The sequence below is a fragment of the Prionailurus bengalensis genome, chromosome X, assembly GCF_016509475.1.
Source record: "Prionailurus bengalensis isolate Pbe53 chromosome X, Fcat_Pben_1.1_paternal_pri, whole genome shotgun sequence".
Classification (NCBI taxonomy): Eukaryota; Metazoa; Chordata; class Mammalia; order Carnivora; family Felidae; genus Prionailurus; species Prionailurus bengalensis.
Window position 1 is genome coordinate 70,403,692 of NC_057361.1, and position 26,838 is coordinate 70,430,529.

A 26,838-nucleotide genomic window follows, 5' to 3' on the forward strand; every position below is an offset into this window, starting at 1 on the left:
AAACTGAGAGCTTTTTCCCTGAGATCAGGAACACGACAAGGATGCCCACTCTCACCGCTGCTGTTTAACATAGTGCTGGAAGTTCTAGCATCAGCAATCAGACAACAAAAGGAAATCAAAGGCATCAAAATTGGCAAAGAGGAAGTCAAGCTTTCGCTTTTTGCAGATGACATGATATTATACATGGAAAATCCGACAGACTCCACCAAAAGTCTGCTAGAACTGATACATGAATTCAGCAAAGTTGCAGGATACAAAATCAATGTACAGAAATCAGTTGCATTCTTATACACTAACAATGAAGCAACAGAAAGACAAATAAAGAAACTGATCCCATTCACAATTGCACCAAGAAGCATAAAATACCTAGGAATAAATCTAACCAAAGATGTAAAGGATCTGTATGCTGAAAACTATAGAAAGCTTATGAAGGTAATTGAAGAAGATTTAAAGAAATGGAAAGACATTCCCTGCTCATGGATTGGAAAAATAAATATTGTCAAAATGTCAATACTACCCAAAGCTATCTACACATTCAATGCAATCCCAATCAAAATTGCACCAGCATTCTTCTCGAAACTAGAACAAGCAATCCTAAAATTCATATGGAACCACAAAAGGCCCCGAATAGCCAAAGGAATTTTGAAGAAGAAGACCAAAGCAGGAGGCATCACAATCCCAGACTTTAGCCTCTACTACAAAGCTGTCATCATCAAGACAGCATGGTATTGGCACAAACACAGACACACAGACCAATGGAATAGAATAGAAACCCCAGAACTAGACCCACAAACGTATGGCCAACTCATCTTTGACAAAGCAGGAAAGAACATCCAATGGAAAAAAGACAGCCTCTTTAACAAATGGTGCTGGGAGAACTGGACAGCAACATGCAGAAGGTTGAAAGTAGACCACTTTCTCACACCATTCACAAAAATAAACTCAAAATGGATAAAGGACCTAAATGTGAGACAGGAAACCATCAAAACCTTAGAGGAGAAAGCAGGAAAAGACCTCTCTGACCTCAGCCGTAGCAATCTCTTACTCGACACATCCCCAAAGGCAAGGGAATTAAAAGCAAAAGTGAATCACTGGGACCTTCTGAAGATAAAAAGCTTCTGCACAGCAAAGGAAACAACCAACAAAACTAAAGGCAACCAACGGAATGGGAAAAGATATTCGCAAATGACATATCGGACAAAGGGCTAGTATCCAAAATCTATAAAGAGCTCACCAAACTCCACACCCGAAAAACAAATAACCCAGTGAAGAAATGGGCAGAAAACATGAATAGACACTTCTCTAAAGAAGACATCCAGATGGCCAACAGGCAGATGAAAAGATGTTCAGCGTCGCTCCTTATCAGGGAAATACAAATCAAAACCACACTCAGGTATCACCTCACGCCAGTCAGAGTGGCCAAAATGAACAAATCAGGAGACTATAGATGCTGGAGAGGATGTGGAGAAACGGGAACCCTCTTGCACTGTTGGTGGGAATGCAAATTGGTGCAGCCGCTCTGGAAAGCAGTGTGGAGGTTCCTCAGAAAATTAAAAATAGACCTACCCTATGACCCAGCAATAGCACTGCTAGGAATTTATCCAAGGGATACAGGAGCACTGATGCATAGGGCCACTTGTACCCCAATGTTCATAGCAGCACTCTCAACAATAGCCAAATTATGGAAAGAGCCTAAATGTCCATCCACTGATGAATGGATAAAGAAATTGTGGTTTATATACACAATGGAATATTACGTGGCAATGAGAAAAAATGAAATATGGCCTTTTGTAGCAACGTGGATGGAACTGGAGAGTGTGATGCTAAGTGAAATAAGCCATACAGAGAAAGACAGATACCATATGGTTTCACTCTTATGTGGATCCTGAGAAACTTAACAGGAACCCATGGGGGAGAGGAAGGAAAAAAAAAAAAGAGGTTAGAATGGGAGAGAGCCAAAGCATAAGAGACTGTTAAAAACTGAGAACAAACTGAGGGTTGATGGGGGGTGGGAGGGAGGAGAGGGTGGGTGATGGGTATTGAGGAGGGCACCTTTTGGGATGAGCACTGGGTGTTGTATGGAAACCAATTTGTCAATAAATTTCATAAAAAAATAAAAAAAATAAATCGATGATCCATTTGGAACTAAAAAAAAATATAAAGAATACTATAAGTGTCATGAGAAGTATAATAAATGAAATGCAATAGAAGGTAAGGTATGGTGAAATTACATCAAATTTGAGGACTTATATCTCAGCTGAACCTTAAAAAATGAATAGAATTTTTATAGAAATAAAAAAGAGCATTCCAGAGAAAAATAATGGCATGAGCACAGTGGAATAAAAGGATAAGATGTGTTGGGGCGCCTGGGGGGCTCAGTCGGTTGAGCGTCGGACTTTAGCACAGGTCATGATCCTGAGGTCTGTGAGTTTGAGCCCCATATTGGGCTCTGTGATGTCAGCTCAGAGCCTGGCGCCTGCTTCGGATTCTGTGTCTCCCTCTGTCTCTGCCCCTCCCCCGCTCATGCTCTGTCTCTCTTCTGTCTCTGTCAAAAATAAATAAACATTAAAAAAATTTTAAAAAAAGGATAGGATGTGTTTGGGAATGGTCAATTCAATTAGAATTAAAAATGGAATTGGGGTTACTTTGTGCAAGCCATGAATACCAAAGTACATTTACATCTAATTCTATGGAAAAAGAGGAGCCATTCAAAGTTTTAAGCAAATGAGTTATATGGTCAGAATGCATTTTTATACATTAAGATGATTAATTTGACTCAATGTGTTCAGTAAATTGAATCAGTATGGAAACTTATAATAGTTTAGGCAAAAGGCAATCCAGACTTGGAACAAAGTTAGGGAGTAGTAATTTAGAGAGAAATATAAAATACACTTCTAAATACAGGTCTTGTGCAGGAGATTAAAGAGGACTAGACAGTGTGGAAATTACTGGAATAGTTTTTTTTATGGCCATCATAAGACTGCCTCTCCAAATGGCTGGTCTGCTCAAACAAATAGAGAGTTGGAGAGTCACAATTTTGAATGTAAATGCAAGGAAGTGCTAATATTGGAAATCTCACAGAAAAATATGGACACACTAAGGGCGCCTGGGTGGCTCAGTCAGTTAAGCATCCAACTCTTGATTTTGGCTCAGGTCATGATCTCACAGTTCATGAGATCAAGCCCTGCATTGGGTTCTATGCTGACAGCACAGAGCCTGCTTAGGATTCTCTCTCTCTTCCTCTCTCTTTGCCTCTCCCCATGATGGCACTCTCTCTCTCTCTCTCTCTTTCTCTCTGTCTCTCAAAATAAACACTAAAAAAATAATAAAATAAAATAAAAGTAGATACACTAAAGGAAGTAATACACTTATATGGATGTAAACTGTAGTCACATCATATGGATAGGTAAGGTTTGTGAATCCATCTATAAAACACTTACCTTTCTCATGGAAAGTTATATTTAAAATAAGTAATATATATCAGAATGTTAATTATACATTATACATAATTACTTTTATAGATGATTTAAAGGATTTTAAAGGAACTTTTACTACATTTCATTTTCATGATTTAGATCTTACATATAACTCTGCTATATTTCTGCTAGACTATGAGATTATTAAGGGCAAGGTATCATGTTTAAAACAATTTAGTCTATTTGTATATAGTCACACAAAGAATATACACAAAAAAGCATTCATTCCGATTTCAAAAATATTTCTGTTAAAAGACAATTCTCCACATATGTGGGACATTCTACTTAATTCGATTAACTGAAACAACCAGACAATAACCATGTCTATCAGAAAAGTTTAGCAGCAACAGATTCATAATAAACTTATATTTTTGCTTTCCATCAGCTGTGTTGATATCAGTTGAACAATAAAAGATATCAATCATTCTGCTTTAATCAGCAGAGCTTCCTAGATCTTTTAAAGTTATAAGGTATAGAACATAGAAGACACTGCTGAGCATTTGGTAGGCAATCAATAAATATATGCTGATTGATTGGTTGATTGAATTAATGTGCACTTTATACACTAGCTTCACTTGCTGAAATTCAACAAAAAGCCAAGAGTGGAAATGTACAAGAGACCATTACATGGGGGTAGGCAGTTGGAGGAGGGAATAACTAGCTTCTGGTAGAAAACAATGTGTTGTGGAGCAAAGAAGAAAAGATATATTGGCTTTTAAAAAAAAAATATGTATTTCCCTTTCGTCTCTAGACCAAGTCTGGAAAAGCTTTGAGAAATAACAAAATAAGCTTTACAAATTGAAATTCAAATACTACAACATTTGGCAAAGCAACTAACATTTTTAAGCATATTAATTTTTCTTCTATTAAGTTAAAAGAAATTTGTATTTAGAAAATCTTACTAGACTGAAAAGTTCTTGCAGTCAAAAACCAAGGTGCTATTTGGGATTTTTCTTTTTACTACATAATTTTAGAAGTTAAATTTCACAATGCACAAGATATTAAAATCAGGAAAACTCAAATTCCAAGATGTTTCAATAAAATTATAAAAAGTACTCAGACATAACATAACTAGCTTGATTTCACCATACTGATTCTAGGGATACTGATTGTGAAAAATAATGGAAAGATATCAGAAAAATAATATAAATTAATATGTGGGATGATTCTCTTCTGAGCCAAAGCCCTGGGGAGTACAGAATTACAAATCTGTAAACCTCAAAATTATAGTCTAACATATTTTAAAATATTATAATTTTACCCATATAAAGGGCAGATCTTTTATAAGTTATAAAAAATAAAAATTCTTTACTAAGTTTAGAAAATAAATTATCATGTGTTAGTTTTAAGTTATAAATATACAACTGAAATGAAATGTTTTCTTAAATGTATATTCAGAGATCAGTCCCTTAAATAATAGGAAAAGATTGATAGCTCTTATCAAGCTACAATCTTTTCAAGACTGGACCAGCATTCTTAATACCTAGCTCCAAGTCTTTGCTTTGCACACATCTCTTTGTTAAACCAAAAGATAGGCATTTGAAAGAAATCAAACACCCTGGATTTTTTTTTTTTTGCAATAACATTATATGAGTTGCTACATTTGCTTTGTCATCTAAAACAACAAACAACAAAGAGATAAAGATAAAGATAAAGCAAGAAAAAGAATTAGACAGCTCCACAGTTTCATGCCCCACAGAAACACTAAAAATAGAGACTGACAAGAATAACATTATGGTAGGTTTAGAAATCAGTCAAAGTTCTACAGCAATCAAGCCATAGACTAATCAAAAAAATTCCACATTGTAAAAGGTAGGAAATTTCATGGAGTTTTTATTAGAAGAAGCAGAAGTGAGACTCTTTGGGAAATTAAGACTTTTAATAGTAGGGTAATCAGTAAAAAGCATGTACATACAACCAGGGGAGACACATGCCCAGAAAAGTCCTGCAAAGCCTTTAAGCTTTTACACCAGGCTAATTAATTAATTAATTGTCTTGAACTGCACAGACCCAGAATGCAAGGAGTGGAAGACAGTTGTTTTTCAAATACTCAATAAAAAAAATCATGATATATACAAAAAGCATTGTCCATTCGAAGGAAAAAATCTCCAGGAAATATCCCTGAAGAAAACCCATATATCAGACTTACTAGACAAATATGTTAAAACAGCTATCTTAAATATGCTCAAAGAGCTAAAGGAAAACATGGACAAAGAACTAAGGGAAATCAGGAAGAAGGTATATGCACAAAAAGAGAATATCATCAAAGAGATAGAAATTATAAAGAGAACCAAAAAGGAATTTTTGGAACTAAAAAGTACAATAACTAAATTGAAAAAGTCACTAAAAGAGTTTGACAGAAGACTGGAATAAGTAGAAGAAAGAATAAGTAAACTTGAACAAACGTAATTTGATATTATCAAGTTTGAGGAGCAAAAAGTAAAAAGAATGAAAAAAAGATAAGCAGGGCCTAAAGAAACTTATGAGACATTAACAAGCAGAGCAATATGTGTATTATTAGAAGCCCCAAAAGGAAAAGTAAAAAGAAAGAGGAAGATAAATTATTTGAATAAATAATATCTGAAAACTTCCCAAAACTGAGGAGTCATTGACATACAAATCCATAAAGCTCAACAAACTGTAACTAGGATAAATTCAAAGACATTCACATGAAGATACATTATAATGAAACTGTCAAAAGACACATACAAGGAATCTTGAAAGCAGCAAAACTGACTCATTACACACAGGGGCTGACACCAACCAGCACTCAGATTTGGCAGACCAAAGTCCTAACTGCAATGCCCAAGTAGTAGTCCCACCCAGTGGATTGGCTTATCTGCAGAGCCAACATGGTTGTGCAGTCTGACCAGGGAATTCAGCAAGGTACAAGTCTGTCTGATTCAGGTCTTTGAATGAAGAGCTTTCTAACCCTACAGTCTGGTTTGTCTCCACCCAGGCAGGGTGGCTGAGTCATAGCCAAACCCACTGCTGAATGTAGCTCCCAGCCATACCTAACCAGAAAAGGTTAGCCAGAACACCTTGAAGCTGCACAACTCAGCAGCACTAGATCAGAGTGTGGCAGGCAAAGCTCATCATCCACAGAGCAAAGCCAGTGGCATTGTTCAGTTAGGGAACTTGGATAGTAAGTCAACTTGAATCAAGACCATGAATAAAGAGCTTTTCCAAGTTTGGAGTCAAGCTGCCCAGGTAGAGGAGCTAATTAATAACCCCTTTCATTGATGAGCATGGCTCCAGACCCTTAGACCAGAGACCCTGACTGGGAATACACAGGAAGCTTCTGGGGGCTGGTCATCCTGTATGCTCAGCAGTGGAGCTACTTCTGACCATGCCTACTGCTAAGTGTAGCTCCCAGTCCCAACTGACAAGAAAGCCTGGCTGAAACACCTGGAGAGCTGCATACCCCAGCAATACTTGAGTGCAGACTCTGGCAGGAAAACCTGATCATCCACAGAGCACAGCCAGTGACCCCATTCAGTCAGGTAGCTGGGTGGTATGGTTTGACTTGAGTCAAGACCAAAACCAAAAAGCCTTTCCAGTCTTGAAAATAACTCTCTTGTTCTACCCACAGAAGCAAATTTGTAGCCCATTCCATGGCTGAATACAGCCTTCACCCTTACCAACCAGGGAACCTAATGAGCACATTGAAAGCTGAACAGTTCATCCAACAACCTTGCTTGAAGTGGCACTTAGAGAGCAGAAGCCCATGGCTTTCCATGCAAAAGTAAAACTGGTAACCTTATCTGGCTAGGGAATTCAGTACCCGCTCTTGCCTGATTTAAATCTACAAACAAGGAGACATGAAGACTCTGGGGTCTATTCTGTTATACTGAACCATTTCAAAGTATCATCTATTACTGAATATAGTACTCAGACTTAACCATCCATACAGCCTGTCCAGGGAACCCAGGCAACTGTGGAACACAACCTACAGCCTTGCTTGTACACAGAATCAAGCCAGCAGTCCTATTCAACTGTTCTCAGCCAGGGGAAGCCCAGCGAACTCAGAGCTCACAGTAACCTTGCCCCAAAATAGATCCTGATAGCAAGCTCCACATTCTCAAGGACATTGCCAACAGGCATATTCAGAAACCGAAAGTGAGCTGACTGGTGAAGAACCGTCTCTGCCAAAGAGAACCTATAAAGTCTGGAAGAGGAGACTGCTTACTCAAATGCACAGGCACCAAATAAACAATCAAGGATCATGAAAATCATTAAACATGACACCACCAAAGAAAACATAATAAAATTTCAAAAACTGGCCCTAAATAAATGGAGATCTATGAACATTCATAAAAAGAATTTAGAACAATCCCTTTAAAGTGAACTAGTGAAGTAAACTACAAGAATACACACACAAAAAAATGAAATTTGGGAAGTAATGCATAAACAAAAAGAGAAGTTCAACAAAGAAATAGAAACCATTGGAAAAACAAAGAAAAACACTAGAAAGCATAGATCTGAAAAAGACAATGACTAAATTGAACAATTCAATGGAGAGCTTCAAAAGCAGACCCAATCATGCAGAAAAAAGAAGAAGAGACCTAGAAGATAGACCATTTGAAATTACATAGTCACAGGATCAAAAAGAAAAAAAGAATAAAAAGGAGGGAAGAAAGTCCATGGAATTTATGGGACACAATTAAAAAACAATATCCACGTTATGAGAATGCCAGAAAGAGAATAGTATAGAAAGTATATTTGAAGCAAAAATGGCTGAAAACCTCCCATACCTGGGGAGTAAAATTAACATGACATATCCATGAGGCCAAAAGGACCCAAAATAGTTTGAACCTGAGTAGGATTATACTAAGATACATTGTAACTAAGCCGTCAAAAGTCAGACAAAGAAAGGTTTTGAAAGCAGCAAGAAAGAAGAAAGAAGTTACATACAAGGGAGCCACTATAAGACTATAAGCAGATATCTCAAAAGAAACTTTTCAGGACAGAAGATAATGGAATTATAGATTCAAAATATTAACAAAAAAACCTGTCAACCAAGAATCTATACCTAGCAAAGCTGTCCTTCAGAAATATTTTCTTGAATAAACAAAAGCTGAGGGAGTTCACCACTACTAGACCTGCCTTACAAGAAATGTTAAAGGGAGTTCTACTAATAATATTAAAAATATGCTAATACCATACAAACATATAAAGGTAGAATAAAACTCACAGGTAATTGTAAATATATGGTAGTAAAACAACCAAATACTATATATAGTAAATATAAATAAAGTTAGACTCTGTAATATGGAAATGGTGGTGCATAACTTGCTTACACCTATACTTTAAAAGTTAAAAGAACAAAGTAAAAAATAACTATAAGTGCCAAAACTTGTGATTGGTTACACAATATAAAAATCATGTAAACTACAGCATCTATAACCTAAAACTTGATGGGAGAAGTAAATGTAAAAGAAACAGATTACCTGAATGGATGGAAAAAAAAACAAACATGAGCCAATAATATGCTGCCTACAAGACACTCGCTTTAGGCTAAAAGACATGCAAAGACTCTATATGAAGACACAGAAAAATATTTCAAGCACATTGTAAAACAAAGCAGAAATCTCTATACTTATATCAGACAAATTAAACTAATCTAAACAGGTGAAAAAGAGACAAAGAAGGACATTATACAATGATAAGGGGGTCAAATCCATCAAGACAATATAACAATTCTAAATGTTTATGTATCCAACATCAGAGGACCTAAATATATAAAGTAAAAACTAAAAGAACTAAAAGACAAAATAAACATAAACATAAACACATTAATAGTTGTGGACTTTATATTTAAGTTTTTATTAAAAATCCAGTTAGTTAACACACAGTATAATATTAGTTTCAAGTGTACAACTTAGTGATTCAACACTTACATAAACACCCAGGGCTCATCACAAGTGCCCTCCTTAATCCCCATCACCTATTTAACCCAATCCCCACCCATCTCCCATCTGGTAATCATCAGTTTGCTCTCTATAGTTAAGAGTCTGTTTCTAGGTATGGTCTCTCCTTTTTCCCCCCTATTACTGTTTGTTTTGTTTCTTAAATTCCACATACCAGTGAAATCACATGGTATTTGTCTTTCTCTGACTGATTTATTTCGCTCAGCATAATACTCTCTAGTTCCATCCAAGTAGGTAAAAATGGAAAAATTTCATTCTTTATTTAAGGCTAACTAATATTTCACTGTATATATACATATCACTTCTTTATCCATTCATCATACAATGGACATTTGGGCTCTTTCCATAATTTGGTTATGGTTGATAATGCTGCTATAAACATTGGGGTACATGTATCACTGAATTGGGTAGAAGTGCAATACCTGGATGATAAGGTAGTTCTATGTTTAATTTTTTAGGAACCTCCATACTGTTTTCCAGAGTGGCTGCACCAGTTTGTGTTCCCACCAACAGTGTAAACAAATGAAAATGAAAACACAAAGGTCAAAAACCTTTGGGATAAAGTAAAAGTGGTCCTCAGTGGGAAGTATATAGCAATAGGCCTACCTCAAGAAGCAAGAAAAATCTCAAATAAACAACCTAATCTTACACCTAGAAGAGCTAGAAAAAGTATAGCGAACAATGTCTACAGGTGGAAAAAGAGGGAAATAATAATGATTAGAGTAGAAATAAATTTTACAAAAACAAACAAACAAAAGAATAGATTGATAAAACCAGGTGCTGGTTCTTTCAAAAAGTTAATAAAATTGATAAACCTCTAGCCAGACTTATCAAAAGGAAATGAGAAAAGACTAAAAAAAATAAATTCACTGATGAGAAAGGAGAAATAACCAACACCACAGAAATGTAAACAATTAAAAGAGAGTATTATGAAAAACTATATGCAAACATATTGCAAAACATGGAAGAAATAAATAAATTCCTAGAAACATATGAACTACAAAACTGAAACAGGAAGAAATAGAAAATTTTAATAGACTGATAACCAGCAAAGAAATTGAATCAGTAACTCCAAATGTCCCAACAAACAAAAGTACAGGGCCAAATAGCTATCACAGGCGAACTCTACCAAACATCTAAAGAAGACTTAACTATTCTTCTCAAATTATTCCAAAAAATGCCTAGGAATTGAAGGAAAAATTCCAAATTCATTCTATGAGGCCAGCATTACCTTGATAACAAAAATATATAAAGACTCCACTAAAAAAGAGAAGAACAGGCCAATATTCCAGATCGACATGTATGGAAAAATTCTCAATAAAATACTAGCAAACCAAATAGAACAATCCATTTAAAAAATAATAAACCACAATCTAGTGGGACTTATTGCTCCACTGAAAGGGTGGCTCAATAATCACAAATCAATCAACATGATACACCACATAAAGAACAGAAAGTATAAGCATCATATGATCATCTCAATAGATGCAGAAAAAGCATTTGACAAAATACAGTATCCGTTTATGATAAAAAATCTCAACAAAGTAGGCTTAGAGAGAACATAATGTAATAAATCTCATATACCACAAACACACAGATAATATCATCCTCAATGGGGGAGAAACTGAGAGCTTTTCCTCTAAAGTCGGGAACAAGACAGGGATGCCCACTTGCACGACTGTTATGTAACATAATACTGGAAGTCCTAGCCACAACAAACAGACAACAAGAAATAAAAGGCATCCAATTGGAAAGGAGGAAGTTAAACTTAACTACTCGGATATGACATGATACTCTATATAGAAAATGTAAAAGACCCCACCAAAATTTTCTAGAAATGATACATGAATTCAGTCATGTCATAGGATACAACATCAACATATAGAAACATATAGAAATCTGTTGCATCTATATATCAATAATGAAGCAGCAGAAACACAAACTCAGGAATTGATCCTATTTACAGCTGCACCCAAAACAAAAGATACCTAGGAATAAGCCTACCTCAATAGTTAAAACATCTGTACTCTGGAAAGTATAAAACAATCCAGAAAGAAATTGAAGATGACACAAAGAAATGGAAAAGGATTCCATGCTCATGGATTGGAAGAACAAATGCTATGAAAATGTCTACACTACCCAAAGCAATCTACACACATAATATAATCCCTACCAAAATAACACTAGCATTTTTCACAGAGCTATAACAAACAATCCTAAAATTTGTATGGAACTAAAAAAGATTTCAAATAGCTAAAGTAAACTTGAAAAAGAAAAGCAAAGCTAAAATCATGACAATGCCAGGACCAATTTATATTACAAAGCTGTAGTGATCAAGACACTATGGTAATGGCACAAAAACAGACATCTAGATCAATAGAACAGAACAGAAAACCCAAAATGAACCCACAGCTAAATGGTCAATTAATATTCAACAAAGCAGGAAAGAATATCCAATGAAAAAAGACATTCTCTTCAACAAATGGTGTTGGGAAAACTTGACAGCAACATGCAAAAGAATGAAACTGGACCACTTTCTTACACTGTACACAATAATAAATTCAAAATAGATGAAAGACCTAAATGTGAGACAGGAAACCATCAAAATCCTAGAGGAGAACACAGGCAGTAACTTCTTTCCCATCAGCAATAGCAACCTCTTACTAGATACATCTCCTGAGTCAAGGGAAACAAAAGAAAACACGAACTATTGAGACTTCATTAGGACAAGAAGCTTCTGCACAGCTAAGGAAACAATCAGCAAAACTAAAAGGCAACCTACAGAATTGGAGAAGATATTTGCAAATGACACATCTGATAAAGGGTTAGTAACCAAAATATATAAAGAATATATAAAAATGAACAACCAAAAACATTTAATCCAGTCAACAATTGACAGAAGACATGAATAGACTTTTTTTTTCAAAGAAGTCATCCATATGGCCAACAGACACATGATCACTCATCATCAGAGAAATAGAAAGCAAAACTACAAGGAGATACCTTCTCACACTTGTCAGAATGGCTAAAATTAACAACTTAGGAAACAACAGGTGTTGGCAAGGATGTGGAGAAAGGGGAACCCTCTTACACTGCTGGTGGCCATGCAAACTGATGCAGGAAGTCTGGAAAGCAGTATGGGAGTTCCTCAAAAAGTTAAAAATAGAATTACTCTAATATCCAGCAATTGCACTATTAGATATTTACCCAAAGGATACAAAAATATGGATTTGAAGGGGTACATTTACCCCATTATTTATAGCAGCATTATCAACAGTAGCCAAATTATGAATAAAGCCCAAATGTCCATTGACTGATGAATGGATAAAGAAGGTGTGGTATATACATACAAGGGAATATTCCTCAACTATAAAAAAGAATGAAATATTGCCATTTGCAATGACATGGATGGAGCTAGAGAACATTATGCTAAGGGAAATAAGTTAGTCAGTGAAGGACAAATAATAGCATATGATTTCACTCATGTGGAATTTAAGAAAAAAAACAAATCAACATGGGGGAAAAAGGAATGAAGGAAACCATAAAATAGTTTCTTAACTATAGAGAATAAACTTAGGGTTGCTGCAGTGGAGGTTGGTGGGGGAATGGGTTAAGTTGCCAATGGGTATTGAGGAGGGCACATGTGGTGGTGGTTATTGGGTGTTGTATATAAATGATCAATCAGTAAGTTCTACAGCTGAAACTAATATTACGCTGTATGTTAACTAACTGGAAGTTAAATTAAAAAATGACTATCATCGATAGTGCTGCTATAAACATTGGGGTGCATGTGTCCCTTCGAAACAGCATACCTGTATCCCATGGATACATACCAAGTAGTGCAATTGCTGGATCATAGGGTAGTTATATTTTTAATTTTTTGAGGACCCTCCATACTGTTTTCCAGAGTGGATGCACCAGCTCGCATTCCCAGCAACAATGCAAAAGAGATCCTCTTTCTCCGCATCCTCGCCAACATCTGTTGTTACCTGAGTTGTTAATGTTAGCCATTCTGACAGGAGTAAGGTGGTATCTCATTGTGGTTTTTATTTGTATTTCCCTAATGATGCACTGTATGCTAACTAATTTGGATGTAAATTTAAAAAATAATATTAAATAAAAACTTGAAACTATCAAAAAATAAGGTTTACATAAAATGAAATAAATTGTCCTCTAAAGAAAAAAAAAACTAAACTATAGTATCCTGATATAGGCACCCCCTGACAGTTTCCTTACTACCACTTCAAATCTTAATATGGCATTCCCAAAAGGTTCCAAAACAGATCTGATTTCAACTTTTCAGCATCCTCTAGGATTCCCTCAGTTTGCTCTCATTCACCTAGATAGCTTGGAACTAGACCTTCTTGCAGGAAGACCTCAGCTTGAAGATACCTGGTGTAACAGGAAGAAGAGGCATATATCTGTTATACAGTCCTAAAGTCAGAAACTAATGAGAATTGCTTGCTTATAGTTTCACAGCTAGGAAGTTGCCAATATGGCCATAGATTCTATTTTTCTAAGTCCTCACCTAACAGTAATATATCTTGGTAAAAGAACTTCTTCTAAATTTTAGAGAATAACTACCATGGACTGAATGCTTGTGTCATAGTTGAATTAATATGTTGAAACCTAATCACCAGTGTGATGGTGTTTGGAGGATGGGCTTTTGAGAGGTGATTAGGTCATGAGAATTGAGCCTTCATAAATGGGATTAATGTCCTTATAATAGAGAACCTAGAGAACTCCCTTGCCCCTTCTTCCATATGTGGACACAGTGAGAAGACAGTCATTTATGACAAAGGGCTGGTCAGCACCTTGATCTTGGGCTTCCTAGCCACCATAACTGTGAGAAATAAATGTTTGTTGTTTAGTCCTCCCAGTCAATCGTATGTTTGTTATAGAAGCCCAAATGGACTAAGACATTTTCATGGACTACACTTCCCCAGGCTGCTTTGATTTCCCCAAATCTCAACTAAGAGAAAGGAGGGGCAAAACAATGCCCCAAGGTTCTCTGCAAACACTCTTTCCCATACAATCTAAGGTCAAGTTGGAGGAAGTGTGGTATAATATTAATAAGTGTACACACATTATGGTAAAGTTGATGGGTAATCTTCAGTCTTCTTTCAGTCAGCACTACAGGTATTTATTCTTCAACTACGCTGTGATAATTGTGGGCTTTTGAAATATTTTATTTGAATATAAAGGAGACCTGGGCTACCAGAGTTTCAATAATTTTCCAACTACAATGTCATATGTATAAGACAGTTTATGTGCCAGGGAATGTAAAAGTAGCTTTGCACTGATTGTGACATAATCATGTCACAGCTTTCCTGTGAAACATATGTTACTAACCACATTATATAAATGAGGAAACTGTTAAACAGAGAAGTTATGCCACTTGCCTGAGTCCTCCCAAGTAGAAAGTGGCAGAACCTAGATTTGAATCCAGGCCTATCAGGCTCTAAGCCGATGCTCTTCATTGTTGTCAGACTGCCTTTCTTTAAAGAGATTACTATTCCAAAAAGTTGCTAAGCTTTTTCCTTTTAAGAGGTTCTTTTATATAAAATAAATTTAATTTTAAGTGTTCTGTCAGGAAAAAATATATAGATTGTAAAAAGGTAAAATATATGGGGCACCTGGGTGGCTCAGTCAGTTAAGTGTCCAACTTCGGCTCAGGTCATGATCTTGTGGTCTGTGAGTTTGAGCCCCGCATCAGGCTCTGTGCTGACAGCTTGGAGCCTGGAGCCTGCTTCAGATTCTGTGTCTCCTTCTCTCTCTGACCCTCCCCCACTCACACTCTCTCTTTCTCTCTCTCTCAAAAATAAATAAACATTAAAAAAGTTTAAGGTATGGAGAGGATGTGGAGAAACGGGAACCCTGTTGCACTGTTGGTGGGAATGCAAATTGGTGCAGCCGCTCTGGAAAGCAGTGTGGAGGTTCCTCAGAAAATTAAAAATAGACCTACCCTATGACCCAGCAATAGCACTGCTAGGAATTTATCCAAGGGATACAGGAGTACTGATGCATAGGAGCACTTGTACCCCAATGTTCATAGCAGCACTCTCAACAATAGCCAAATTGTGGAAAGAGCCTAAATGTCCATCAACTGATGAATGGATAAAGAAATTGTGGTTTATATACACAATGGAATATTACGTGGCAATGAGAAAGAATGAAATATGGCCTTTTGTAGCAACATGGATGGAACTGGAGAGTGTGATGCTAAGTGAAATAAGCCATACAGAGAAAGACAGATACCGTATGGTTTCACTCTTATGTGGATCCTGAGAAACTTAACAGGAACCCATGGGGGAGGGGAAGGAAAAAAAATAAAAAAGAGGTTAGAATGGGAGAGAGCCAAAGCATAAGAGAGTGTTATAAACTGAGAACAAACTGAGGGTTGATGGGGGGTGGGAGGGATGAGAGGGTGGGTGATGGGTATTGAGGAGGGCACCTTTTGGGATGAGCACTGGGTGTTGTATGGAAACCAATTTGTCAATAAATTTCATAAAAAAAATAAACAAATAAAAATAAATTTCAAGATGGAAAAAAAAGTTTAAGGTAAAACATAGGTTAACTTATTTTTAAGGAAGTTGTTGGTTTATGAAAAAATAAAAATTAAACTGCACTTTCAGGCTTCCAAATACTCTACACAGTTGAAATCATTAGGCTGTGTGGTAAAACAGAAAAAAAATAACCACATGATATATTTCTTACTTGGGATCCTGGTTCTGTCATGTACATACTAGCTGTGTGATCCTGGGCAAGTTACCAAAATAGATATAAATTACCTATATGTTCAGAGTGGCCTATATGTCCAGAAGATTCAATGAGATCAGGTATATAAGGTGACTGATGATGCCTGGTATGTGGAAGACGCTCAACAGATGGTAAATGTTATTGTTATGGCTATTATTAAGAACAACACTAATGGGGTAAAGAAGTACAAAAGAGAAGGTAAATTAAAACTGGTTTGTGTGAGGATCTTAATAGTATGATTCATTGTTACTTTAAGCATGTTTTAGGAAAGAACAACACAGAAAAATGTGTAGATTCTCAATAGTAAATGAATACTAATGATGATGACAGAGTCCTCTTCTGTTAGGGCTAGGTGCCAGAGAGATTCTGCCTATACTCTGTTACTGCTTTTCATTTTGAAGCAGGGAGCTATAAGATGGAGGGAGTTAAGAGAATTTGGTTCCTTATATTGGTTGAGAATAGCCTGGAAGCACGTTAAGTCCAGATTTTTTAATTTTTTTGTATTATTTATTTTTGACAGAGAGAGAGAGAAAGAAAGAACACAAATGGGAGAGGGGCAGAGAGAGAGGGAGACAGAGGATCCAAAGCAGGCTCTGTGCTGACAGCAGAAAGCCCAAGGTAGGGCCAAACCCACAAACTTCGAGATCATGACCTGAGCTGAAATCAGAGGCTTAACCAACTGAGCCACCCAGATGCCCCTTAAGTCCAGATTATACTTAAATACTGTGGTTGAAAAAATCAAAGTGTCTAGCTATTTATTAGCAAGGACAAATAGCAAACATCCATGTCCTGCTATTCAAATTCACAGAAACATGTTTTTCAGAGAAATCTTGGTCTTAAGAGATGTTCTGAGGTGGGCTTTCACCTCTCTTTTGAGATTATTTGAAGCATATCTAAACAACTGAATATGTGAAGCAGTGTAGAAATAACACCTATTTTTACACAGGTTTGAAGTTGCTTTACATTTAAATCTGAATGTCTCTTCTTTATAAACATTTTTAAAACTTGATCAATATTCCACTTGATGTTTTAATAAAGTATTTACTTTTAGAAAAAGTAGTTGGCAGAGTTACTGCATACTGTGACTTCTCAGCCATCATCTCTTGGGGAAATGATTGATTTGCTTTGCCAGTTATGCATGGAAACCACCACTCATCTATTGACAGCTTCCAAAACTGCAAGTAAAAACCATCACAGGAATAATCTATGTTCAAGTGGATGAACCTAGTCAATTTAGTCTTATTTTAGTAATGGGAAATGCCATGCTTCCCATAAGACTAATAATTCCTGAACAAAATCATTTTAAATGTCAGGAGAAAGCTTCCATGATTATATTCCATGGGAAAAAAACTAAGCAATTTAAACATGACAAAGACAGCATAACATTCAGCAAATAGTTGACCTCAAACTACCAATTTGAAGCAAAAAATCTCAAATTACTTCAAAGTGTGAGTTAAGTGATGGGGCACCTGGGTGGCTCAGTCAGTTAAGCAGCGGACTTGCTCAGGTCATGATCTTGCAGTTTGTGTTTTCGAGCCCCACATTGGGCTATGCGCTGACAGTTAAGAACCTGGAGCCTGATTTGGATTCTGTTTCTCCCTTTCTCTGCTACTCCCCCACTCTTGCTCTGTCTCTGTCTCTCAAAATTAAATGAACATTAAAAAGAATAAAACAAAGAAACAAAAAAAAAACACAAAAAAACACAGTATGAGTTAAGTGACCCAGGTTTCATGTTTAACTGGATATCAAACACAGGTTTTTACACCAAAAAAAGCTTTTTAAAAATTTTATAAAATGAATGTATACATTACCTGGTAATTGTTTTGGTTTTGTGATAACTTCAATTGGTTTGATGATGCGAAATGTGAAGAAAAATTACTCCGTGATGGATTTGTATTACTGTACATCGTAGTAGCTACTGAATGCAATGAGGTCCGTGGTGTTAAATGGTAGTCTCTGCTTTGATAGAGTACATTGTCTGCCAAGTCTCTAATATTCACCATTTGTGAATTTGGCATATTTCTTCCTGGTCCAGGAAGTACTGTACTTTGGTTCTCTGCTCCAAGGGATCTGCCACTTTCATAAAATCTTGAGTAGCTTGGTATCTGTGCTCCCATCAATGCCAACTCTTCTTCTTTGGCATACTCATCATCAGCATCTCCAGTCTCCATTGCAATGGACAAACAAGTTCCTTCTGCTGAACTAGGCTTCTGTGGGGCATTTCCTCCCAGAATTCTCTGGGGGTAATCACTAACAGCCAATGAAAATACTTCACGGATTTCCAAGTTTTGCGTTCTACAGTAAGGGTCTCTAATAGGTGGCTTTTGCCCACATAAGTTTTGTGATGCTAGACTCATGTGTTCAGGCTTATATGACCTCTGAATTCCAACTGGTTCAATTTTGCAAGGTCGGTGGCACATAGATGGCTTTTGAGGTACCATCATCTCAGAGGCCTGCATTGAAGAGCTTCCATAGTTTTTCTTTGTGTGACTGTATACTGAATTTCCAGCATTTAGCACACTTGTCTGTCTTGACAAGATAATTGTTTTTTCACCTAAGAGCAGAGAAGCATTTTTACAGTGTGCTACTTGTCTTTGAACAGGAATGTGCAACTGAAACTCAGTATCATTTTTACTGGCAGTTTTCTGAATAGGAATTTTATGTGCTTCTGTAATTTGTGTATCTGAATGTTTGGTTGTCCCTTGTCTACTTGATGAACTTGCTGGACTGTATGCATCAGTTACAATGTCATCATTATTGGCAGATGTCCAAGAAGACTGTTGGCTTGACGGTCGAGTGATGTTAACTACATTTCTGACTGTAATGTCCGGAGCTGCCAAAGAGGTACTGGGAAGAGTTCCTGTTGTTGCTCCTGATTCAGAATTCTTACTACTCATTTTTCTTCTCTTATTGCCAACCCACGTCTGTAAGGATAAAAAATGATATTATAGAAATGTTTTTAACAAAAAAAGAAAAAAAAACTTTCAATGTGATAAATTGTGTTCTCATTGTCATAGAAATAAAGCCTATAAATTTTTCAAACAAAAATATGCAATAAAAGAAAAAGTAACTGAAGTATAAGGTCAAAAAAGTAAAAAATAAATAAAGTATGTGGTCAGACATGTTCAAGAACTTGCACTCAATAACTATCTAAGAACTTTGATAATAGAATTATATTACTGCTTCTGTCCTCAAAACCCATTCAATTAACCTGTAGCAAGAACCCTAAAAATGTTTACATCCCTTTTGTAGTAAATCCATTTCTGGGAATTTATCCTAAAAACAATCATATACAAAGTTATATGGAATTATGTCCATCATATATTTATTTATAATAGTGAGACATTGGAAGGATACTAAAGATAGGGTATTTAATGACATTGGAAAATGCTCATAATATTATTAAACAAATATATACTTGTAATCTTCATGTTTAACAATGTTATATGACTATATCACAACTTGGTTAATTTAATATTGCTAGATATTACTGGGTTATTTTTAGAAATATTCACTATTATAAATCATAATGAAGTACATGTCATTGTATATGCATCTTTGTGCTATTGGTCCATTACAATGCTATCCTAGAAGGGAAAGTGTTTGATTTTTTGATATTTTCAAAGTACTGTCCAAGAGTTCCGGTTTCCCCACAACCTCATCAACATTTTACATTATATTTTTGTAGTCTTTACTAGCCTAGGAGTTAATATAAGGTATATAATTGCTATTTTCATTTGAATTTCTATGGTTACTGTATTACATTAATAAAATCACTTACCCATTAACTTTACTCATTTTTATATTGGGATATTTGTCTTTTTAAATTGATACAATGGAATACTGCTTGGCAATGAGAAAGAATGAAATCTGGCCACTTGCAGCAACATGGATGGAACTGGAGGGTGTTATGCTGAGTGAAATAAGCCAGGCAGAGAAAGACAAATACCATATGTTTTCACACATATGTGTATCTTGAGAAACTTAACAGAAGACCATGGAATTGGGGAAGGGGAAAAAAAAAGTTACAGAGAGGGAGGGAGGCAAACCATAAGAGACTCTTAAGGACTGAGAACAAACTAAGGGTAGATGGGGGTGGAGGAGAGGGGAAAATGGGTGATGGGCAGGAAGGAGGGATGTTGGGATGAGCACTGGGTGTTGTATGGAAACCAATCTGACAATAAATTATATTAATAAATAAATAAAATAAAAATAAAAGCAATTTTCTACTAGAAACAGCAACACTTTGTCACAAGTTGCAAATATTTTTCCCACTTTGTCATTAATTCATGGTAATTATTTCCCTCTTTATACTTTACATACCAAATAAGTTTTTTTAGTGTTTATTTATTTTTGAGACAGAGACAGAGCATGAGCAGGGGGTGGGTAGAGAGGGAGACACAGAATCCGAAGCAGGCTTCAGGCTCTGAGCTGTCAGCACAGAGCCCGATGTGGGGCTCAAACCCACCAACCATGAGATCATGACCTGAGCCATAGTCGGACGCTCAACCGACAGAGCCACTCAGGCGCCCCACATATTAAACTTTATATAGTGAGTGTATATTATTTTTATAAACGAAAAAAATATCATTAATAAAAATAATATAAGAGGTTGGCATTTAGTATTTGATTACAAAATATGCACTTTTATATAACTGATTTGTTGTAACAATCTAGTATTATACTGAATTATGATTATGCAATATGTAATAAGAAATATTACATTCTCTAATGTGATCAGCAAACTTTATAATTATTTCAAAATACATACCATACTATAAACTACCAAAACACATTAATCTATTATGAATTAAAGAAAAAATAAGTAAGTGAAAACATTAAATCAACTAGCCTTGCACAAACATGGTGCAGGGTATATTTGGTTAACTTTTAGGTGATTTGTTTTTGAAGACCACAAAAATTACTCAGTTTTTAATGTTTATACAATCTACATTAAAGTTTCTATAATACTATAAATAACATTTTTTTAATTTTTTGTTTATTTTTTGAGAAAGAGCAAGCCAGGGGAGGGAGCAGAGAGAGAGGGAGACAGAAATCCCAAACAGGCTCCATACTGTCAGTGCCAAGCCTGACATGGGGCTTGAACTCACGAACAGTGAGAGCATGACCGAAGTTGAAACCAAGAGTCGGACGCTTAACCAACTGAACCACCCAGGCACCCCTAGAATACCATAAATAAAAGCTAACATGTATTGGATCCTCACTATGTGTTTACATTTTTATTGGCTTCTTTGATTATTTTCCTAATTGTATAAATAAAAACACTGATGTTCAGAAATATTAGGTAGCTTATAGAAGGATATCCTGTCAGCAAGTGGCAGAGCAAGGATTCAAAATAAATTTCACTTGACCTCAAAGCACATTCTCCTTCCACTATGGCAAGAAACTCCCGAAATTTTCATCTTTCTTGGCCATTTTACTTTTATAATTAGTATTTTTCTAACAAGAAAATATTCCAGAGATGTAGATGCTCTACTTTGCTTCACATGAGGCTGTCGGAATTTTAAACTCACTATGATTTAGTTTTACTGAATAGCAGAGGTGTAAACTACAAGCAAAATGACAAATAAATATAAACATCAAAGGAGAATGAAAAGGATTTAAAGAATAGAGTAGAAAAATGAAGGGATTTAAAGTATATACTCAAAAGAAATATTTAAATAGAAATATTTTTGGATAAATATAATTTCAGTGTATGGTTCAAAAAGGTGAATTTTACAAATGTTAAAAATAAGTTACTGTGTTATGGCTTTTTAAGTATGAAAAATGTGCATATGAAGAATTATGCATTTGTTCATAATTTTTACAAAAATTTATAAGAATTACATTTTAAGTCTTTCAGTGGGAAAGCATAGTGAATTTGTAAAATTTGAATTCAAGAACTATTACATCCGGAAAGCAGCTCTGGGCAATATTTCTAAGAAAACAAATAAATGTTCTCATTACTATAAATACCTTAATACAGGAAGTTTAAGAATGATCTTAGTGTATTGCAAATTTATGGCTTATTTTAATAGTTTTACTGTTCATTATATATATTATACATAGAAATATGTACATATACCATATACAGTTGCTTATAGAGTTTATTAGATATTTATATTATGAACCCCTCAAAAAAGTAAAATGTAGTAGAATATCATGTGCATATGAAGATTAGCTAGCTAACAAACTCACTTGTCAAGAACACAGCCAACCATAGATATCACAAGATACATGTACCTTACTAAAAGCACAACCCTTGCCCTTAAAACACACTTTCTCCTATTTTATACATGATTTGACCAAATATAGTATTCTACTCTATAGCAAATTAGAAATAAAAAAAGTAGGCGGAACATTGGTATAGAGATTGCAATTAGAGGCAACTTGATGGCACCAAAACTAAGAATGCCCATGAAATTTTACTCATCAAAAATAAGAAAGGAAGAACATAACAGAATTAATGTGAGAAATAATTAAATGCTTTGGGGTACTTTAGTGAAGAAGAAAATCACCCCATATAGCTTACCATGTAGTGAGCAGTATTATTTTATACCACAGTACAATAATTCATTTCCATAATGAAACTCTGGGTCAAAAGTAAGGTTTCATATTTTCAATATTTTCCATTGAAGTTAAAGTAGGAAAGTGTATACTTAAGAAATATTTTTAAAATTCTGAAAATAAATTTATTGCCTGAGCATTCCCAATAACTAAATTAAATTTTACTTAAAGTTATTCATTTACAGGATACAAAATTTACCAATGCTTATAGGCTATAAATTATTCTCATTCAAAATGACTCATTGGAGAAAGAGAAAATAATGGATCAAACAAAACTGATATGATAAGAATTTGGGAAAACTAACAAAACAATACTACAGAAAGAAAAAAGAATGAAAGAAAGAATGAAAGAAAGAAAGGAAGGAAGGAAGGAAGGTGAAAGAAAGAAAGAAAGAAAGAAAGAAAGAAAGAAAGAAAGAAAAGAAAGAAAGAAAGAAAAAGACATTAGGTCACCAATTCTTGGTGTCCATAAAATTCTCTTTCAGTTCTCTCTTTGAAATTCACGGTCTCCAAACAGGTTTGGTTTTTTTTGTTTTTTCTACATACCTCCTTCTTTGGTTTCCCTGTTCCATTACTCTACTATTTATTTTTGCATGGACTTAATTTTTTAAGTTCATTTTACATTAGGATCAGGTTCTTAGTACCATGGGATTTGAGGGTTTTTTTGAGGAAAACACAACAAATACTATATTAAAAATAATAAAGAAAAGTCTCTTTCAAGTAGAATATTGGAGTAAGATATTGAAGGCAGGGGAGGTCATGAAATGATAAGTCTATAAACAACTCCTTTCTCCTCAGATGGGAAAAAGCAACCAAAATTGTGTTGGAATTTAGATTAGGAAGACTGAATTTCTGTATGATTTACACTCTTCTAGAACAAAAAGAATCTGTTTTACACAATTCCTTAAAACTTAAATAATATTTTACTTGTAAGCTTACAATCTAGGAGTTTACTTCTCTCATTCTCATTGTTTTAGATTCCATACCATTTGGATCATAAATATAAATCTTTGTATTTCAGCACTCTCAATATACAAGTACAATCAAATAAGTTATTAGAGGAAGATTGCAATAACAAATTGGAAATATGAAAGGTAACATAGTCCACAAAGCAGCTGTTTGAGAAGGCTTTTCACTTTAAAGTAATGATAAAATAGAAGGAAAAAAGAAAAAAGTTACTCCAAGAAAAAAAAATGAGTTTATACTTATAAAATGCAATTTCATCAATCTGAAATATTACCCATTTATCCTTTCTAAGGCAATTAAACATTTTTCTCTGAGGTTTACTAAAGGGAAATAAAGATTTGAATTTACTAAAAGGACAACCTTGACCTTAAAACATACTGTCTCTCAGGGTGCCTTGGTGGCTCAGTTGGTTAAGCGTCAGACTTCTGCCTAGGTCATGATCTCATAGTTCCTGAGTTCCAGCCCTGTGTTGTGCTCTCTGCTGACAGCTCAGACCCCAGAGCCTGTTTCAGATTCTGTGTCTGGGTCTCTTTCTCTGCCCCTCCCCCACTCATTCTCTGTCTCTCTCTCAAAAATAAATATTTTTAAAAAATTAATAAAAAAATACTTTCTCTCATTTTATACACAATTTTACCAAATCTGGTACAAAAAACCATTAAATAGTCTGGGTTCTATCATAAAGAAAATCAAGCTGTAAATTCAAGTAGGGAATTCAGAGCTACCAATAGGACTATTTCTAGTTCTTACAAAAATCGGAATAAGATGGTTGATCTCATCAGATAAAAAACAGTTATCATGTGATATTTCCATCCTATAATTTAGGAGTTCAAAGGTGAATACATCTTCTAGTCGTTAAAAAATAGATTTTCCAAATAATTCTGCTTATCAAGAGATTTTTATCTTTAGGGTCTTTTGAAGGGTCCTCCAAAAGAAAAATGGACTTAAAAACAGGTGTGCCTTTTCTTTGCCAAATTAGCTTAATGAATGACAAGAAATGGAAAGCTGCCAATCTTTGAATTCCTAAGGTATCTTTGAATTCCTAAGTGTCTGTAGCATATTCAGACAAACATGAAAGGACCTATAGAATCTGTGACTAGTTCTGTTAGATTTATCTCTTGTCTCCTCTCTATCACCTTCTCATTGCCATTCACAGAAGTTTAGGGGCTCTGATTTATTTTATTTTATTTTATTTTACTTTATTTTATTTTATTTTATTTTAGTTTGTTTTTATTTTATTATAATTTTTTAATATTAAATTTATTGTCAAATTGGTTTCCATACAACACCCAGTGTTCATCCCAACAGGTGCCCTCTTCAATGCCCATCACCCACTTTCCCCTCCCTCCCACCCCCCATCAACCTTCAGTTTATTCTCAGTTTTTAAGTCTCTTATGGTTAGGCTCCCTCCCTCTCTAACTTTTTTTTTCCTTCCCCTCCCCCATGGGTTTCTGTTAAGTTTCTCAGGATCCACATAAGAGTGAAAACATATGGTATCTGTCTTTCTCTGTATGACTTATTTCACTTAGCATAACACTCTCCAGTTCCATCCATGGGGCTCTGATTTTTACAACTGAATAACTATGGTTGTGATAAAGGAAAACTTCCTCCCTGGGATTTCTTGTTCCTTACGCATTAGGTTACCCATTAAAATGCATGTATTTTACTTAGAAAAAAGGGGGCGGTATTCATTAAAAAGGCCAGGTTTTCCTAAAAAGATAAAAATGCTGAAATTAAAAATGCCTGATGACAAACCTTCTCTACTGCGCCACCACAACTGTTATTGTTACGGGCTAACAGCTAGTTAATAAAGCTAAAGTACTGACATTTTCAGCTATGAAAAAAAAGGGCCTGATGAAAAAAATTCAAGTACACGAAGAAAATATGCTAGGTACACTATAGTCCCTTGGTAGATGCCTGTTTTACTGATACCATTTTGGTGGGTTATGTCCAGATTAATTCTGGGTTTAAAGCAGACATAGGATAAACAAGTAATCTTAAATGTATTCATTAGTTCAAAGGACTGGGATTTTTTTAGAGGTATGTTTACAATGCAAAAGTTTTAGTGTTCTCAAGGTGTTTACAGAAACACATACTAAATGATTACTTCTATTTTTTAAAAAAAAAAGTAGTATTTTTACACCAGGAAAATGAAACTGTTTATAAAGTTAATGACTTCACTCTATGAAGCAATTATCACTTACAATAAAAAGCTATAAATTCAAGAGTTAAGACCTCAATACTTACCCTGACTACACTGAAGTCCAGCTTAGTCTCCTGTGCACACTGTAATATGAGCTGAAAGCAATTTTTACTTTGATTTGTCATTCCATTTTCGTAATAACGCTGTAAAATCCTTTGTTGTTCTACAGTAAATACAGAACGCAGATTCATCTAAAAATAAAAGAAGATACTCTGAAAATTGGAATAAAAATTGGGTATACGCAAAATTTGTATGCTTTTTTTTTTTTGATAAAGTTTCAGTGCTTTGAAGCTGCAAGATTCATTTAAGTGAACTAATTCCCAGCAATGGGCAATAATTTGTGTGCTAAAGGGAGACAGGTTATAATGGGAAATTATATATAATGAAAACACTTATTAAATTTGTTCCTCAAAACTAACTTTAAAGACAAAATAAAAGAAAGAGAGAGAGGAAAACCTTTATCTAGTTAGTGTCAGTCCATGGGGAAATAAAGGTTCTTTCAAAGAAATAAATATTTATGTCTAGTAAAGACAGAAATGGTGGCACCCATACATTCATGGTCAATTATCAACAGAAACACTCACTGTTCTTTGTCAAACAAGGCATCTGACACATGTCTTACAACCAGAAACTATGGTGTGAAACAAAGGGGTGCTTTTATTTTTCCTCTTTCTTGAATAAAGGGGTTCATTTTATATATTAAAACAGAACCTCTCTTAAAAAGCTTAAAAATAAACAAAGTGTTGGTGACTATAAATATCTTTGCTTTAGGGAATACTAACAAAAATAATTATTTTTAATCATGATAGCATATAAATCAAAATTCAAAATCATGTGAATTTTACTAAAAACAAACCATGTAAAAACTACATAATTTTAATTAAATTGACACCATCATAATTATACAAGAGAAAGGTTAATAATGCATTTTATCCTTCCT

At 35.0% G+C, this 26,838-nt stretch overlaps 1 protein-coding gene across 1 annotated transcript in view; it reads right to left on the bottom strand.

Moving 5' to 3' along the window:
- HDX (highly divergent homeobox) overlaps window positions 1–26,838 on the bottom strand; it is a 195,185-nt gene that overhangs the window by 136,752 nt on the left and 31,595 nt on the right. Inside the window, exons 2-3 of the mRNA XM_043569679.1 lie at window positions 25,943–26,089; window positions 17,977–19,089 (exon numbers count right to left, since the gene is read on the bottom strand). Coding sequence (XP_043425614.1) covers window positions 17,977–19,089; window positions 25,943–26,089 — 1,260 coding nt within the window. The remainder of the gene's footprint in view (window positions 1–17,976; window positions 19,090–25,942; window positions 26,090–26,838) is intronic.